The 20,161-nt window shown below is 38.6% G+C and overlaps 1 protein-coding gene across 1 annotated transcript; it reads right to left on the bottom strand.

Annotated features, from left to right (window-relative positions):
* Positions 1 to 13,933: 13,933 nt before the first annotated feature.
* On the bottom strand, positions 13,934 to 18,293 carry LOC124863874 (neuronal pentraxin-1-like). Its single transcript, XM_047358409.1, has 5 exons — positions 17,740 to 18,293; positions 17,316 to 17,523; positions 16,554 to 16,798; positions 15,800 to 15,979; positions 13,934 to 15,247 (listed from the first exon to the last, which is right to left on the bottom strand). The coding sequence occupies exons 1-5, from the start codon at positions 18,184 to 18,186 to the stop codon at positions 15,026 to 15,028; spliced, it is 1,302 nt and encodes a 433-aa protein (XP_047214365.1). The 5' UTR covers positions 18,187 to 18,293; the 3' UTR covers positions 13,934 to 15,025.
* Between the last annotated feature and the right edge of the window lie 1,868 nt (positions 18,294 to 20,161).

Genomic DNA, 20,161 nt, shown 5'->3' with positions numbered 1-20,161 from the left:
CCCATGTAAGGACTTAAATTACTTGACTTCAACTTGTGAAACTGTGGTAAAACAGGGAAAAACCTAAGCATCACGACTGAATGACAGGTCATCATAAAAAAACACTTTAGATTGTCTGTTCTTACATAAATTTTTTTTATAAAACTTGTTCTTGTGTGGACATGTTGCAGCAGGACTTAAGAGTTTTACTGTAGTTGCAGGAAGTCTACTTTTGTTTTTTGATGGTGTAGTGTTTTCATAAACCTAAACAAGATGGAAGTACGACATATCAATACACCACAATCAGTGTTTCTATTGTTTTTTAAAGCTTATAAGTAATTTAAAAACATTTTTCTAACAAGAAATGTATAAAGTCATTAAGAAAATGCTTTCTTAAACAGGAGCGGTGGGAGAAAAAAATCTTCTTTTGATTGATAATAACTGGATTAACAAATGTCAAAACTCAATTATCTTAATGTTAATTTATGACCTAATTTTGGGCACACAAGGCAGAACTCTGAAGTGCCTAAGTTTGGCACCAGGACAGTTTATGGTGAATATCACCAGCAGAGAGTAAATTATTTGGACAAGAGCCATGGTTTATGTAGAATTTTCTTTTGAAATACAAGAAACAACAATAAAAATCATCTATCACACAACCTGGAGATTGTACTAAAACAACTCTGTAAACCGGTAGCGCACCAAGGTAGCGGTGCTAAAAAATTCCCCCTAACAAAAAAAAGGTTAAGTTCATTCATACTAGGAGTGTAAAGTATCTGCGACCATCAAGGGTTATTGAGAATCAGGGCTTCTGGTTCACATTTGGTTAGAGGTGTTCAGGTATGGCTGATGTAATGAAAATTGTGTGAGAACTGATTCTTACTTGTTAAAGCAGTGAAGAATGGTTTTGAATAGTTTACCATGGTTACAAAAATACAACTATACCACCTCTGATGACAATCTGGCAGTTGTAGTAAGTTGCCACTGGTTCTCTAAAAAAGTGTGGCTTGACAAGCAGATGTAAAACACTTGTGTAAATCAGTGCTGCATGAGCAGCTCTTTCCTTGAGGAACAGAAGAAAGGAATGGTGAAGAGAGGAGAAATAAAAGACAGACAAAAAAACAACAACCTATATTTTCATGGAGAAGTGAAGCATGCGTAGTCAAGCAGTGAAGGAATGGCGTGCAGATCTCCTGGGAACAGAAACTGCTTCTTAAGGTCACATTAAACATCGTCACCAGGTAAGAAGAGGACTGATGGACTTAACTTTATGGACTTGACAGGTGTAAAAAAACATCCCCCTGTCCTGATTAATAAGAAGAGCATGCGACTTTGGACGTTGTCAAAGTCCAGTCACCTTAGTTAGGGTTTTCATATTCAATATTCATATAACCCTTTGTATTAGAGGTTGTTTTGCAGAGATGAACCAACAACTTTCCATGGTGGTATTTTTGCTACCAACTGCATTATCTGTTCTTTTTTTTACCTGATCTTGTCCAAATACTTGGATTTGCCTCCCTTATAAGCTCTATGAGTAAGCAGTCTCAAATTCCACACGTGTGCTCAATTTACCTCAAAGTTGGAAGTTGGTACTCAAATCTTGGAAGATCATCATACCAAGTTTAGTAGCCGCAAACAATACTGCATTTCTTTGCAAACACTGAAGTGTTATGGGTTGCGCAGTCCCATGTATGTGACTGATTTCATGAGATACAAAGAATCAATAGTTCTTACACTTCACTTTTGAGTCTATCTTAAGGTGTTTTCAGTATATTTTACATCATAGAGAGCCTGGTACATTAAACTAGACACTTCTAACACACTATCATGTGTGACTTGATATTCATGAGTCATTTTATTTTTTGTGTGTTTTCACATAATGTAATCTTAACGGATAACAACCTGCACTGTCAGAAAATGCATGCGAGGAGTATTAATGTGAAACAAAATGGGCCCACAATGAGATGCCATTTTTCACAAACTGCTCAATGGTGGAGCATTTCTTTCAATTTCTTTGTTTCTTCATGTAATAGTAATTGGGTGTTGGTTTTCCATGGCTGAAGGCTTTTTTACTGGTCGCCATCCAATTTAGCAATGCAACTTTTTTTTACGTATTCCGGTAGCAATGTTGTTTGAACTTCACCATTATCCAAATTTTTGTCATTTTAGGCAGGATTGTCTGAAGCTTGCCAAATGCAGTGCTCCTCAGTTGTAGACTAGTTTTTCTGGTGACAGTTTGCAGGAAAAAAGCTGTTTTGGTTATGCAGTACAGGTCCTTCTCAAAATATTAGCATATTGTGATAAAGTTCATTATTTTCCATAATGTCATGATGAAAATTTTACATTCATATATTTTAGATTCATTGCACACTAACTGAAATATTTCAGGTCTTTTATTGTCTTAATACGGATGATTTTGGCATACAGCTCATGAAAACCCAAAATTCCTATCTCACAAAATTAGCATATCATTAAAAGGGTCTCTAAACGAACTATGAACCTAATCATCTGAATCAACGAGTTAACTCTAAACACCTGCAAAAGATTCCTGAGGCCTTTAAAACTCCCAGCCTGGTTCATCACTCAAAACCCCAATCATGGGTAAGACTGCCGACCTGACTGCTGTCCAGAAGGCCACTATTGACACCCTCAAGCAAGAGGGTAAGACACAGAAAGACATTTCTGAACCAATAGGCTGTTCCCAGAGTGCTGTATCAAGGCACCTCAGTGGGAAGTCTGTGGGAAGGAAAAAGTGTGGCAGAAAACGCTGCACAACGAGAAGAGGTGACCGGACCCTGAGGAAGATTGTGGAGAAGGGCCGATTCCAGACCTTGGGGGACCTGCGGAAGCAGTGGACTGAGTCTGGAGTAGAAACATCCAGAGCCACCGTGCACAGGCGTGTGCAGGAAATGGGCTACAGGTGCCGCATTCCCCAGGTCAAGCCACTTTTGAACCAGAAACAGCGGCAGAAGCGCCTGACCTGGGCTACAGAGAAGCAGCACTGGACTGTTGCTCAGTGGTCCAAAGTGCTTTTTTCAGATGAAAGCAAATTCTGCATGTCATTCGGAAATCAAGGTGCCAGAGTCTGGAGGAAGACTGGGGAGAAGGAAATGCCAAAATGCCAGAAGTCCAGTGTCAAGTACCCACAGTCAGTGATGGTCTGGGGTGCCGTGTCAGCTGCTGGTGTTGGTCCACTGTGTTTTATCAAGGGCAGGGTCAATGCAGCTAGCTATCAGGAGATTTTGGAGCACTTCATGCTTCCATCTGCTGAAAAGCTTTATGGAGATCAAGATTTCATTTTTCAGCATGACCTGGCACCTGCTCACAGTGCCAAAACCACTGGTAAATGGTTTACTGACCATGGTATCACTGTGCTCAATTGGCCTGCCAACTTTCCTGACCTGAACCCCATAGAGAATCTGTGGGATATTGTGAAGAGAACGTTGAGAGACTCAAGACCCAACACTCTGGATGAGCTAAAGGCCGCTATCGAAGCATCCTGGGCCTCCATAAGACCTCAGCAGTGCTACAGGCTGATTGCCTCCATGCCACGCCGCATTGAAGCAGTAATTTCTGCCAAAGGATTCCCGACCAAGTATTGAGTGCATAACTGTACATGATTATTTGAAGGTTGACGTGTTTTGTATTAAAAACACTTTTCTTTTATTGGTCGGATGAAATATGCTAATTCTGTGAGATAGGAATTTTGGGTTTTCATGAGCTGTATGCCAAAATCATCCTTATTAAGACAATGAAAGACCTGAAATATTTCAGTTAGTGTGCAATGAATCTAAAATATATTAATGTTAAATTTTCATCATGACATTATGGAAAATAATTATCTTTATCACAATATGCTAATATTTTGAGAAGGACCTGTACATAACAAATCTGCATTCTTGAAATAAAAAAACCAAAAACAATTCTTTTGTTCAAAATGTCAGTCACCATTTGTTGAAGTGTATACTGTATATTTGGATCTATATTCTCCAAAAAAAAAAAATATATATACAAAGCATGGAAATCTGTTGGAATGCATCCTTCTTACTTGTGCCATCTGGTACTACTTTTACTCAGTCCAGGAATTCTTTCATAACAAGGAATAACATTTATTGCCTAAAAGGAACAAAGGATACAATCAACGGGGCACATCAGCATACTGAACAGCACTTTCCATAATCTGCATACTGTGCCTAGACAAAGTTGTTTTATCAGTCTTATATTGTAAAACAATTTTTTTCTTTTTATCCAGCTTTGCATTTTTATAGTAAGGGTTAGTTGCACTGTGGGAGTCACCTAATATTTTAAATATACACGCTTAAACAAATGATAGCACAAAAATGTTCTTTTATTTCTATACTTCTTTTACAATAGATTTAGAAAAATGAACAGGCTTCACTTGCTTTACATGGTTAAATAAAAGAGTCTAAATCTAATAATTATAGCTAGAATACAGTTCACCTTGACAAGAAATTGCATTGGACCTTTTCATGAATGCCATCATTCCTACATGAACAGCTGAACAGAACATGGGAACACAAGCAAAAAAGGTGAAGGAAACATCTCTGGAATGTCAGTCAGTGAAAAACTTGTGGAATGTCTTCATTAAACTTCATATATTGAAGTACATAGACAGCTTTTTTCATGTTTCCATAAACAGTATGTGTCCACATAGTTTGAATCATTAAAAAAAAATTATATTTACTAGAGAAAACGGTGCTACTTGCTATAACCTAACTATAACCTAACAGGATTTAGATAGAAGTACTGTTTGAGATTTTGATTTATTACCTTAGGGTAATTTTCCAAACACCAGAGATTTACATCTGAAGAAGCAACTCCCTCCCTCCTGTAAAGATGTGTAAATAGCCTTAATTAATTTGATAGAAAAAGCATAGTTTAGAGAAAGCTAACCTTCAATTTGAGTACTTTAAGACACAACAATGACCCATTTTCAGTATTTGGACAGATGTTAACAGATCATCTGTGTGTGGTGGGTCTTGACTCCAGGTGCAGTTCAAGCCTTGCGAATCCCCACCAAACTCTTAAATAGGCTTAGATGAAGTTCTTTCAAGACAGCAGTTAACCCTGTTGGTCTATTTCTATCAACATTTTACTTTTCACTAACACGCTTGGATAGAGCACTCTGCCAACAGACAGCTATGATGTTTTGTGGCTTATTCTCCCTTTGTAGCATGTGATTGACTGACTGCAGAACAACTCTCATGTCACCAGCCTTCCTCATGATTTTGTAATTTTATTTGAAAGTAAATGTTGGGTTTTCATTTAGGCTGTAAATCATAATCATTAAAACTAACAAAAATAACCATTTAAAATATACATCTGTGTGTAACGAACCCATATAATATGTTTCCCATTTTGAATTGAATAAATAAACTTTTCTGTGATGTTTTTTTTTTCACCCACGTTATTAATCTTTAATAGAAATTTTAAAAAGAAATCCGATTATTTTACTGTAGAAAATAGTTAATTATTTTTCAGGAAATACAGTAATACTGTATTGCAAGAAGTGCTAGCAAGCAAGGAGTGTGCTGCAAGTTCAGTGTTGGTTTGCATCTAACCTGAGTTGCCTCTGTCATTGTTTAATTTAGTGAGCCGACCTCCACACTGAGCTCCACCTGAGGCGTGTTGAGGTGGATGTTAGGGCCACAGAGGCTGTGATGTGGCTGTTTGTGTCTGACCTGATTATGGAAAACAGGCTCTGGCACTGCTCCCAGAGAATGGCAGGTATGGTGGCATCTCTGTGAAAAGTATCCCTGTTGTGCCAGCTTCTGTCACAGGACGCCTGTGGATAAAGACCAGCCTTGGCAGAATACCAAGAGGGAGTGTGTGAAAGGAGCAGGGATGAGAGGAGAGGAAAAAATTCTTCAGCATTCACACTGAGACAGATTTCTTCATTATTATTCATGTTTGTACACTAGTGGTGGTTAAAAGGCAAGGCATGGCTGTTGCACACATTGTCTTTCCTTTAAGGTCCAATTGAAATGTAATAATATTTTGCTTGAAAATACGTGAACCACATCTAGGGCCTTAAGGGAATCTCTGTAAAAGTAGTTACTCTTGATTTTATTTGAAATGTTAAATTTATTATATTTTTTAACAGCTTTGATTTGCTTTGATCTGCTCAATCCCTTAGGCAGGGGTTAATTCATTTACAAAATCAATAAAACCATGTCTGACATGTAAATGTTGCAGACAAAATTTAGCATATTTTCTTGGTGTGTTAACAAATATGTTTCTTGAAAGTTTGCTTTGCATAAGAAACCTTCAAAATCTGTTGAACATCACTTTAAGATTTAAGTTTCCAGCAGAAGCACTTAGCAGGTCCCCCAAGTGAAACATGGTGAATTCAAGAGCATGGGAAGCAATAGCTTTCAGTCTTAAGACAATCCAAAATAATCTCTGCCCTTGAGAAGTACTTGTGTACCTACTCATCTGGCAAAGCATCAGTGGTATTATTTCAGGTTCCACAATTCCCTTGGAGAAAGGACATTTTTGTATATATTTGAGCTGAGACTCACTGGGTGATAGTGCAGATGGAAACTTCCTGTGTTAGAAGGAAATCAATTATTCATTCAGGACTACAGCCCTGACTGCTGCTGTAGTAGCACTGAGATTTAAGGACAAGCATGTGTTCCTTATGTATATTCTGTTTCATAACACTCTTGTCTGTCTGGTCTACTCCCAGCAGCTGTGAGAAAGTGTTGAGAAGAGTCTCATAAATGAAGAGGTTTGAGTACAAAAGTAAGGTGTTCAATAAGAAACAAAGTTGCATTTAATGAGAAATAAAAATCCCACAACACAAAAGTTTTTATATCAGGTCTCCTATATGTGTAATAAATCTCTTTACCATGGAAAGTGCTTTACTGCAAAGATTTATTAGCAGGTGACCTGTGTCATCAGTCTCATATCTTGTCCCTCATTTTTCCTGTTTTGTGTCAGACGGACATTTACATTATTTCATACCCACTTGTAGTGACTGCTTTATCTGAAATTGTTTTTTATCATCTTAAAGAGATATTTTACAGATTTTCCTCAGAGTCTGTTGAAAATATGACCATCTTCCAGTGTAATTGAACGATTTATTATAATTTATCAAGCAAATCTGATTCCTCTTGAAAATTCACATTTAAATGAAAGAGATGGGTACAAATTACACAAATTATCTAATTATAATGAATAATAACATCTGGTCTTTGCACATATTTACAGTAACATTTTTGAAAATCACAGGGGCGAAACTCTCTTAACGTGAATGAAAATCCGGTCAAAACATAATTGCTTGAAAAAAAAAATACTGAAAGCAAGGGAGGAAAAATAAAATTCCCAAAGGTCATGGTTGAAAAACTGTTGCAAAGAGTGATATCTTGGGGTCGCTGAGTAATCATAACATCCATTAGGCACTACAGGTCCTTCTCAAAATATTAGCATATTGTGATAAAGTTCATTATTTTCCATAATGTAATGATGAAAATTTAACATTCATATATTTTAGATTCACTGCACACTAACTGAAATATTTCAGGTCTTTTATTGTCTTAATACGGATGATTTTGGCATACAGCTCATGAAAACCTAAAATTCCTATCTCACAAAATTAGCATATCTTTAATAGTGTCTCTAAACGAGCTATGAACCTAATCATCTGAATCAACGAGTTAACTCTAAACACCTGCAAAAGATTCCTGAGGCCTTTAAAACTTCCAGCCTGGTTCATCACTCAAAACCCCAATCATGGGTAAGACTGCCGACCTGACTGCTGTCCAGAAGGCCACTATTGACACCCTCAAGCAAGAGGGTAAGACACAGAAAGAAATTTCTGAACGAATAGGCTGTTCCCAGAGTGCTGTATCAAGGCACCTCAGTGGGAAGTCTGTGGGAAGGAAAAGGTGTGGCAGAAAACGCTGCACAATGAGAAGAGGTGACCGGACCCTGAGGAAGATTGTGGAGAAGGGCCGATTCCAGACCTTGGGGGACCTGCGGAAGCAGTGGACTGAGTCTGGAGTAGAAACATCCAGAGCCACCATGCACAGGCGTGTGCAGGAAATGGGCTACAGGTGCCGCATTCCCCAGGTCAAGCCACTTTTGAACCAGAAACAGCGGCAGAAGCGCCTGACCTGGGCTACAGAGAAGCAGCACTGGACTGTGGCTCAGTGGTCCAAAGTACTTTTTTCGGATAAAAGCAAATTCTGCATGTCATTCGGAAATCAAGGTGCCAGAGTCTGGAGGAAGACTGGGGAGAAGGAAATGCCAAAATGCCAGAAGTCCAGTGTCAAGTACCCACAGTCAGTGATGGTCTGGGGTGCCGTGTCAGCTGCTGGTGTTGGTCCACTGTGTTTTATCAAGGGCAGGGTCAATGCAGCTAGCTATCAGGAGATTTTGGAGCACTTCATGCTTCCATCTGCTGAAAAGCTTTATGGAGATGAAGATTTCATTTTTCAGCATGACCTGGCACCTGCTCACAGTGCCAAAACCACTGGTAAATGGTTTACTGACCATGGTATCACTGTGCTCAATTGGCCTGCCAACTCTCCTGACCTGAACCCCATAGAGAATCTGTGGGATATTGTGAAGAGAACGTTGAGAGACTCAAGACCCAACACTCTGGATGAGCTAAAGGCCGCTATTGAAGCATCCTGGGCCTCCATAAGACCTCAGCAGTGCCACAGGCTGATTGCCTCCATGCCACGCCGCATTGAAGCAGTCATTTCTGTAAAAGGATTCCCGACCAAGTATTGAGTGCATAACTGTACATGATTATTTGAAGGTTGACGTTTTTTGTATTAAAAACACTTTTCTTTTATTGGTCGGATGAAATATGCTAATTTTGTGAGATAGGAATTTTGGGTTTTCATGAGCTGTATGCCAAAATCATCCTTATTAAGACAATAAAAGACCTGAAATATTTCAGTTAGTGTGCAATGAATCTAAAATATATGAATGTTAAATTTTCATCATGACATTATGGAAAATAATGAACTTTATCACAATATGCTAATATTTTGAGAAGGACCTGTATCTACCATTATCATACACTGTATAGAAAGACATAACCTTTTTTACTCACTGTTTGATTATAAACCAGACACATGTTTTCCAGTTTTAAGCTAGCATTACCAAAATAATACTAAATGCCAGAATAATAAGAGATAATGACGTATTACTCTCCTCAAATTCAGGAATTTTCATCAGTTTGCCTAACATTTGGTGGAATTGTGCTTTAAACTTGGAGCAAACATGTTGGATTCCCTCTCAAAGATGAGGATAATTTCAGTCTATCAAGCTTCCCTGTTTTGATCGTTATTATCAAACACTTCACTGTTAGTTTCATCAGACCAGGACATGTCTCTAAAAATTAAAAACATTAACCCTGAGTTCATTTGCAAACTGTATTTTGCCTTTTTTATGTTGCTTTGTGGTTTCTTCCTCTCTGAATGGCCAAGCTTTTTGGCAACCCACACTCCTGGTTGGTTTGTGGGGAAACAAACACCTCATGCCCACTGTTAAGTATGATGATGGATCTGTGGGCTTGTTCGTCTTCCAAAATCCCTGGCTACCTTGTTAGAGTGCATGGCATCATTAACTATTTGGAGAAAAAACAATCCTGTAAAAAAAGCTAAAGAGAAGAGAGCATGAGAGAAGAACCCAGGACGCTGGACCTTCTACAGAACTTCTGCAAAGAGAAAGATTCCTCTATATGTTTTTTCCAATCTTGTGAAAATATTTCTAATGTTGGACTGTTCCTCCTTAAATAAATATTTACCAATGATATTACTACATGTGGCTGGCACTGTAGAAAATTTTGCACTTTGCACTGAGCTTTTTTCTTTTATACTTAAAGATGCAAGGTGCAGTGTTGGGATCTAAAGAGATTTCCTAACCCATCAGGAAATTCAGCCTAGCATAATTACTCGGTATCTTATTAAAGAGTTCATGAACATGCTGTAAGGTGGTCTGAAAGTCTAGCTGGATGTTGAGATTTAATAAAGGAACATACAGAAAAGAAGATGTTTACTTCTCAGAGTTGAAAGCTATTCCAAATAATTAAAAGTGGATGACAAGCAGCAACATTCAAGGTCCCCTGAGTTCCCCTCCTTTTTGTTTCATTTTCTTACCAAACATTGTTTTCTTTCCTCCTCGAAACAGTTCATTCCTGTCTGTGTTCCCTCGTGGTAATATCAATGTCAAAAACAGACCATTCTTCACAGAAAACTGAATTTTAAAAAAATGTGAAATTTGATGAATATATTTTAATCATGCAGACACTTAATGAAATATGAGATGCCAGATACTGTACAAAAAGCTCCATTGCATATTAAACCTTTTCTTTTGAACTCATTTTAAGCAAAGCCCATGCAGATTCAATCCAATTAGAGTGTAGAAATATTGAGGGGAGGTCAAAAGACCAGATATTAGGAGTCAGCTCCAGGTGTATACTTGGCTAGATGTGGGGCGAGATGTAGGTCAATAAAAAAAGACTTTAATCCAGCAAAGGTCAACAAGGCTAGGTGTGTAGGAATAAATAGAGATCATTTATTTTCAATAAAGGCTACAACCACCTTTTAAGAATACGTAGCATTAGTATGTATTTGTGCATCTTGGTATGTCCCCTCATGTTGCTGTGAGGAACTGCAGGCTATAAAAAACATGGAAGGCTATCCCCGGGTGGGTCACTGTGTCTATACCTTGACTGGTAACATGATAGCCATGAGCTGAGATGGATTTGCTGTCTAGGGAAAAGTTTATTGATTTCAAGTTATAGAGGAAAGGGAACCCAATTTGTGGGACATATGACCTGACAGCTAAGGGGACCTAACAACTTATTTAGCGACAAAGGAAAGACCCTCACACATGGGGTACATTCGCAGAGCTGGTGACTTTTTCACAAAGTAACTTTATGGATTGTTTCCCCTCTGTAGTAGTCCTCATTATCCTATTTAATAAACCAGTAGAGTGTGCATTTTTGTGTATTGAATGCAGTGCATATGAACTATAAAGTGCGTGTCTACTTATTACATTAGACAGACCATGATCTGGCTCTGCGATTCACTGCTAAACTTTCCCTTGCCTTCACCCAGCAAATAGACAACCCCCACCTGCGATAGAGCACCAATGACCTGGTCAAGTTTGCCCCCCCCCATAAATAAGGGCAATTACCTTGCAACCTAAGCACTGGGAAAACTATAAATCTGGACTGCTTACTCTGTGTGTACTGAGTACACCATCTTGTTGACTATATACTGTATGTGTTTAAAAAAATCGAGTTTGTTTTTTATGTGTTACAGAGTGGGCATAATGCGCACTATTTTATATTTCTAAATTGTTTTTATAAACTGATGTAGTTTGTGCAATCCACCTATCAGTTTTCCTCCTAAAAGGTTTTAATTTATTCAAGTTAATTTCAATAATTTCATTTAATTCAGTTTATTTGTGTAGTGCTGATTCCAAATGAATGACATCTCAATACAGAAATTCACAGTCAACTCCATCCAATCATGTAGACATATTCAAAGTCAGTTACATGCATCACAATTTAATATTAGCTATAAAAATTTAGTCAAGTCAAATTTATTATTCCAGTTGTTAAAAAGGTTTTCACTTAAGGACACCCAGCTTATTGCCTCGAGTCACTGACTTTGCAGCAATCCCAAACACGCAAGCTTATACTGAGCATGCTTGTGGCGACAGTGTAAAGCCGATCTTCCCTTCCAGAGCTTCCAGGACAACCTGGCTCAATGTGATCAGTCATCTGACGCAACCAACAAGACAGAGCAGGCCCACAAAAAAAGAAAAGCACAGGTGTTGGAGTACTTTCTTCGTTGAAGAAAAACTAAAGAATTAAATGGCAGGAATAGCTCCCAAGCGCAGCTCCTTCAGTGGTTTCATCCAGTAGAAAAACATATAAACTCTGAGCCAGTAGTAAAAGCTATGAGATAAAAACAGAGTACATATAAGTAGTCGCAGCCACAGCTAATTCAGTTGCTTTCTGTAGGAGAGAGACAGTGTTAAACACAGAAATCTCACGTCTCTAGAAAAGAAAAATGAAGTTACTGGCAGCAATAGCTCAGCCAAGGGCTCTCTCAATGAAGGTGTTACAACAAAACAGAAGCTCCAGGCCAGATGTGACTTCTATGAAATCTAAAAAAGAGGGAGGAAACATAAAGTTAATGGTAGTATTAACTGCAGAGAACGCATACTTTGATAGCAGTAGGAGAAAGTAGCAGATCGAGGAAAAGTGGTCAGCATGTTCTCAACTGATTTAGGCCTATAGCAACATAATAAGTAGAGATAGTTCAGGGTAACACGGTAGCTATACAATTTATTCAAGTGGAACATTTTTAGGCTAGTCTGAAACTAAAACTGGAAGCTGGTTCTGCAGACAGAACCTTAACTTGCATCATTTTGAATAAGCTAAAAGCTTTTTACTGAATATTTTGGGTTTACCGATTGTAAAGAATTACAATAATCCAGACTTGAAGTAACAAATTTATGGACTTGTTATTCATTCTATAGTTGTTACATTCCCTATTCGACATAATATATAAAACCTGTTTTTTTGGCTGGACATTCTCCTTCAGGATTTTTTGCTAAAGATCAGAATTCATGGTTCCAGCACTTACGCCATTTTATCCAGGTCACAAGACAACAAAGCAACCCCAGATCCTCATACTAATGCCTCCTTGTTTGACCGTTCATTTGATGTTCTTTATATTAAATGCTGTATTATTTTTACATCGGATGTAATAGGATGAAAACCTTAGAAAATTTCCACTCTTCTCTCGTCATTCCACAGAATATTTGTCCGAAGATCTGAGGTATTATCAAAATGTTTGTGAGACAGAACTTTGTGTTCTTTCAAGTCAGCAGTTTTTTCTGTCTTGGAACTCTCCCATGGTTATCATATCGGTTCAGTTTTGTTTTTTAATATTGAGTCATGAAAACGGCACTTGACTGAGGCAACAAAGGCCTTCAGGGGTTTAGATGCTGTTCAGTTTCCTTCGACCTCTTGAATGAGCAGTTATGTCACTCTTAGAGTAATTTTGGTAGGCTGGCCAGTCATAAGAAGGTTCACCATTGTTCCATGTTTCCTCTGTTTGTGGATAATAGCTGTCACTGTGGTTTACTGGAGTCCCAATGCCTTGTAACCCTCTCCAGACCAATAGATGTTAAAACACTCTTCTTCTTTTATTGAATTTCTTTAGACTGGGGCATGATGTGTTGCTTTTTGAGATCTTTTAGCCTACTTCATGTTGTCAGAGAGGTTCCGTTTAAATTATTTATTAATTCTGCACTTCTCGTACTCAGCTTTACAAAAAGCAAAACTGGTGAATCAGAGTTATCTTATAATTTAAGAGGGGAGCTTTTACTCTTTCACCTCTTTAAGCTTTTTAAGATAATTAATCATTATTCAACTTTTCTAGCCATAAATCATCATTTAAAAACTGTATTTGATTATCTTTGTCTGATATAAAAAAAAAATCTTTAATGATCTAAAACAAACAATAAAAGTGTAACAAACAATAAAAAAATAAAACAAAACAAATTTTTAATTGTGCTGTATGGCAGAAGGAACAACAAGACATTTTCTCAGTGGCATTGTTGGACTTTTGCTTCAAACCCCTTGAAGATTTATTTGGAAATATGGGAGGAACTCATTTGCTCCCTACTCAGGATAAAAATTACAAAGATTTCCCTAGGGTCTCTAGAGTTTAAGTGAGGAAAAGCAGCTGAGCTGATTACTGGCTTGCCCCAAACTGGCACTTGATGGAGGAATTATTTCCCACAGCAGGCTTGAGAGGATCTGGAGATCATTCAATCAGAGCTGGAAACAGAGAGTGTAACTTTACTCAAATTTTTTCCACTGCTTCCCTAAAGTCAACATAAATGGTTTGGAGAATGGAAATTAATGAAATTGATGATAACATCTAAACTTTGCATCATTAACGACTTTATTCTGTTTAGCATTTTGCACCAACTGTGACCCAAAAAGAGCTTTGACATTTTCACCGTTGGTCAACTCATACAGAATCCCCAACATGTGCAAAAATAATTATATATACACCTACCTATGGTTCAAGTATCACAATTTATTACAAAAACTAGAACTTTTTTTCATCTGTCAGTGTCGCCATGCTTTAAGCATATAACAATACAGTATAAAAGCTCAACTCAAAGGTAAGGACAGTAAAAGCAAAGATTAGAGATGATGTCACAGCATCGCAGAAGTTAAGACATGCTTATTACTGTACAAAGGAGCATTCCCACTCAAGTTCGAGCAACCATTAAAAAATGCAAAAGAATCGCATTTCACAGCGTACAATCTGGTCCAACTGCATTTTAAAGTATTACAACAAAGACTGTGTTTAAAATCAGTTTACAGGATAATTAACACAAACACTGCAAATGATAATGGATGCGCTGAGATGTCCTTTCAACAGCCCAAGGCACTCAGGCTCATACGTTGGCATTGAAGAAATCAGTCATTCTTTGCACAAGAATCACGTTAAGCGGGTGGTTTTAGAGAAAGGAGAGTGATCGAGAAACAATTTGTTTTTTCATGGCCTCCAAAAGTTGTTAAATAAGTTCACCTGCTTGTTTTCCACAGTGCAAATCCCTGGCAGTCAAGACAGAACCGACCACAAAAAAAAATTCATTTGTTTTCTTTGAATTGTGTGACATCAGTTTTCTAAAACCTACACGACCTCCCTGCTGCACGCTTGAATCCGGCCCGTTATTTATTTGCTCTCACAGAGCGACCTCTTCCTTTCAGTGCCATCACTTAATTTTTCCACAAGAAACCATTAAAGCACTGCCAGATGCCAAAGTTGACCCCTTCAGTGATCTCCTCCTACACAAGAATCGGGTAAAACTTATCAAGTCTTCCACAAATAATGTTTTCAAAATATCTATGACAAAAATTCCAGGAGCTGTTCACTGAAAATGTCTCCTCCTGATCCTTAAGGTTGGCTGACTAACGCCGTGGCAAAAGTGGCTTTGCAAATGTTTTCTTCATTTGCGGTTCAGTTCAGTTGAGCTGACGGCAAGCTTCAAATGTCCACTTCGAGGCGCCGCCGTAAATGTCCAGGTTCGTCTCCATCCATGCAAACACGTTGCCCACTTGGGCTTTGCTGCTGCAGGTTGCCAGATTGTAAATCTCCCCAACAGAGAGCTTCCGATCCCAGATGTGGAAATTTGCCAGGTCTCCAACAAAAGCCTGTGTGGCGTCGAATCCCCCACCATACGTGTCCTGTGGTGAGGAGAATTCATTTGACTGAGGCTGATCAAGATGTTTTGTGAACAGAACAGGAATCTAATCTTACTGATAGAACGGAAAGAAACATATGCATTCTAAATGGAAATGTGCTGCTTTGATAGAGGAAGTAGTTTTCAATCATATGGAAAATTAAGGAATAACTATAGTATCTCAAGTTAATCATGGAAGCACATGTACCCAATCTTTATCGGATTTTTATTAAACTTAAAAATGTATCAATGTACATGCCATTGGTTGCTTGATGCTTTCAAAGGCTGGAAATGGTGGGAGTTTGTTTTCAGGATTTGACTTGCTGTTAACCAATCAGAGCTAATCAAGAGAAAATTGGCCTATTCATGTCTTGGAATGATTAAATGGTGCATTTCTATGTGTCTCAGATTAATATGCATTATTATGAACACAATATATACTCCGGTGTTAAACACAATAAAAAAAGAAGATCATTAAAATCAATTTTTAAAATAATCCTTGACGACAAGACTGGAAAAGCAGGCAAGCATTAAATCCACAGCGTTTCTTGTTTACCTGCTCTTGGCCAAGGATTAACAATCCCTGGGGTTTGATTGGATGATATGGGGCCAGATTCTCTCCACTCCCTCTTTTGACACCATCCTGGTAAGCTTCCCAAACCCCATCCCGAGTAGTCCAGGTCACACAGATATGGTGCCACTTTCCATCATTGATGAGAAAGGGCAGCTTTGCAACCTTCAAGGAGACGCAAATCATGATATCTCAGAATCCATGCACTACAAAAAGACATTTTGGAGGGTACTCAATTTTAGCCATTTAAATTATTTAAATCAAATTACTTTGAGCATTTCAATGCAAATTTTAACAAAAATATTTCATCAAGCATTATTCTGATACATCTTGCAGCAGAGAACAGTAAGGACTTTGTATTTCTGGATTTTAATTAAAATATATTTTAATATTTTTTTAAACAAATGTATCTACTTTCAATACCATAATCACAGTTTTTAATTCTTATCAACATAGAGGACACAACAAATTAAATTATCTTAATAATTAGTTAAACATTAGTTTAACATTTTAAAAATTGGTTGGATGGAGTAATGGATTTATTTGTGTTTTACCTGTTTAATTGAAATAATTTATGCTCACAAACATGTAATCAAAATCTATACGAATGAAACACATGCAAATTGTTACAGCAATTTTATCTAGTAACTTTTATTAGTTAATTTTACTACTGCACAAGAAATACATCTTTAACTAAAATCAGTGGAGGTTAAAGAATTTGACGTTCCTTGAGCCATACCTTGTCATTAATCAGTATTTCCATCGGGTTGTTTCCCCACTCTATGAGGACCAGCTCATTGGCCTGACCCGGGACTGCATAGGAGAAAGGTGTCCCCACTCCAGGTGATGCATTGGACTTCAGCCACATGCACACGGTCAGGGCGTACATCTCAGGCAAGCTCTTCTTCACTTTTGCATACATGTAGTTGGTCCTCAGAGGGAATGTGAGCTGAAATTTATCCAGGGGCCTGTTTTCTCTTTGACCTGTTGGCATCAGACATGTATTGGTGACTATTATATGTTTTCCAATTCTTTTAAAACATTTTTTGATTCAGTTAAACACAGATACATCACGTCGTTTGCACACAACCTCAGGATTTACATTGGAATTACACGTTACACAACAAATCCACAATAGTAAAGCTCCAGATTTACTTTAATCTTGTTGTATGATAAATCCATCACTGGAGTAGTGACGTTGGTAACTAGAACAAGTTGCTGCAACGTGCAATCATGCATGCATGGCATCAGAGGGGTCTCAAACAGATGATGCATCATAGTATTTGAAAATGGAGATGGGGCAACCGACTCTTTGCAAAGATTTAATCTACCAAAAGTGGAGGAGGATACTGCGGAATGCTCAGGGTTTCTGCACTGATGGCAATATTTAATCACCTGCAGAGTTCCTTTAAATGCATGGTAACATTTAAAATATGGAATATGAGATAATGTTTAAATTACCTTCTTTCCTATGGAAAAGATCATTTCCTATCCCACATACCTTTTTCTAGATCCGTGATTCTTTGGTGTAGGGAGGTGAGCGTGGACTCCACTCTCCCACGCTGCTCAGTCTCATTTCTGAGACCGGGCTTCCCTTCCTCAATGCTGTTTACCCGGGACAACACCTGCTTCTCCAGGTCGTCGATTTTACTTTGAAGCAGATCCTTCAGGCTGTTGGTCTGCACCGAGTTGTTGCTCCTGCTGAATTGCTGCCAGGGAGTGAAACCTCATTCAGTTTAATCTTGAGGGGACAATTTTACTTTAAAGGTATTTACAACTGAATGTTTATGTGTATGCTCATGTGTTTTAAAATAAGAAAATGCATTATTGTTGCAATTATTTGTAGGTTATTTGTTGCATACAATTCGAATTGAGCTTTGCGCAGAGTTAAAGCGCTGCAAGCGTTCCCAGAAGCATCACCCTACCTCCAGATTCTCTAATCTCTGCTTCAGCGACTGTAAAGTCTGAGAGAGCTGAGTCAAAGTCTCTGCGGGGCCCCTGGAAACGTCTCCCATGGTGTTTTTGGTCCCCCCTTCCTTCCTCCTACCCCCGGGCCGCGCGTCCCCGGGCTCCACGCCACCGCTCTGACTCTCGCACCGGGCCAACTTGGAGGTCAGCTCCCGTATGGTCTCCTTTTGATTGATGATCGTCTCCTTCTGCTGCAGCACGGTCTCCCGCAACTGCATTACGGTTGTCTTCAAGTCTTCCCCCGGCACGCTGTTCTGTAGTGTGGCCGCGCATATGTCCACGTCCTTGGGCACGGATGTGCATATGAACTGCGTCTGTCCGACAAAGTCTTGGGATAAACTCTCCAGAAACACGCAGGAGAAAAACAAAAGTCTCCAGGAGAACCCGTTCCTCGTGGCCCACATCCTGCCGTAGTGTGTCCCCGGTTTTGTTTTAGTTGATGAGCCGCAGTGAGTGCTCTCTTGTTGTGGTACTCCGCTTGTGTGAGCGCAGCCGCTTTTATACGCGGCGAGCCCGCTCGGTTCTGCGCACAGAAGCTTCACTGCATCATAACCTGGAGGGGCGGCGGGAAGTGCGCTGCCCCGTTTAGGAAGATAGAAAAAAGGAGAGTGGCCTCGGAATCGAGGGATGAAATCCATTTTCCCTCCACAGTGCCACAAGTTAAATTTTTTATCACTTAGACTGTCATTTCTCGGCTCTGTATTATTTATCTGAAAAACGCGGATTTGTTGGAAGGGAGGAAGGCGGGCACCTGTGTGGCGGAGGGCCAAAAACAGCCAGCTGCATGTAGATGTTTTGTTCTGGGTGTTCTAAAAACTGTAGGTGGATACATTTGACATTCAGCATAAGTTTAAATTCAGACCAAGGACAGCTCCAGCTGCCAGGAGAGGATTTTCTGTCCTTTCCCCTCCCGATAATCTCGGTGTGTCGTCTTTGTAAATGTTGTCTATTTCACCAGATCATAAATATCAATTATAATCCGTTTATGGAGTGCTTTGCAAAAATATTCATATTGCTTGAACTCTTCCAAATGTTTAGACCAATTAAAAGTAGTCCATAATTGTGAAATCGAAAGAACAGGTTTACATTTTTTACAAATAAAAAAATGAAATTTGCCCCACTCCCTTAATATGATACAGTTAAATAAAATCCTGTGCAACCCGTTCCCTTTGGAAAAATCACCTATAAAGTGAACAGAATCCACATGCGTGTTTTACACCCATGCGTTCTGTAAAAGCCTCAGAGGTTTGCTATAAAACATAAGTGAACAAACGGCATCATGAAGACAGAGGAACACAGAAGACAGTACGTGGATAACGTTATGAAGCAGGGTTTGGTTATAAAACAATATCCAAAGCTTTGAACATCTCACAGAGGTCGGTTCAATTCCCCATCACAAATGCCACAACTAACTGCCTAGTACTAAGACAGCAGTTGGCAGAGAAGCAGCCAAGAGGCTCATGGTGTCTCAGGAAGAGCTGCAGAGATACAAAACCTAGTTGGGAGAATCTTATCACAGGACAACTATTATTTTTGCACTGAACAAATTTGGCCTATATGGGAGAAAGGGAGATAGGAGAGAGGGAGCAAGAAAGTCATTGCTGAAAGACAACTGAAAAAAACCAGGAGAAGTTATCTTTTAATTTGGTACATGTCAATAAGGAGTCAACATGCGGAACAATCTCCTTTGGTTAGATTAGACCAATGTTCAATGTATTGGCTTTCACTGTAAACACAATGGTAGAAACCTGACCCATTTCCACTTTTAAATATGGTGGTGGCAACATCATGTTATGGGAGTACTTTTTTCAGCAGCAAAAACTGATCAGAGTTGATGGGAAGAAGAATTGAGCAAAATGCAGGGCAATTCTGGAAGAGAAAAATGAAATAAATTAATAACGTTCCATCCACTTCACAAATTTGCACTATTAAATGTTGGTCTTTCACACAAAAAGGCACTCATTTTTCCTTAAAGGTTCCTCATAAACAGCAAGTTTTTCACGAATTTCATAAAATGTCTGTAAAAACTCAAACCTCCTCACTAAAATTCGCCAAAAACATAGATCAGGGCTGGATTATGAATGGAAACTTTGCCTTCATTGCTTTTGACAAGCTTGGGATCGAGGGTTTGGTTTAAAGTGAGGCTATGATATCATTGTTGTTGTTTTTTTAATTCAAGTATTAGTTATCTACACAACAGTCCAACTAACTAAAATATCTAACAGTGATCACTTGCAGTTTGGGCCATTGCCTTTATAAGTTCTTGTTAAAGTCCAGATAGAGCTGATGTACATCTGATCATAAAGTGTGAATTATTATAAAGATTATATTTTTCATAAACACACATAGACCAAGTCATAGATTCCAGACCCCAAACAC

Source organism: Girardinichthys multiradiatus, chromosome Y (assembly GCF_021462225.1).
Source record: "Girardinichthys multiradiatus isolate DD_20200921_A chromosome Y, DD_fGirMul_XY1, whole genome shotgun sequence".
Classification (NCBI taxonomy): Eukaryota; Metazoa; Chordata; class Actinopteri; order Cyprinodontiformes; family Goodeidae; genus Girardinichthys; species Girardinichthys multiradiatus.
The sequence above is the reverse complement of the archived record's forward strand: the minus strand, read 5'-3'. Positions and strand labels throughout refer to the sequence as shown.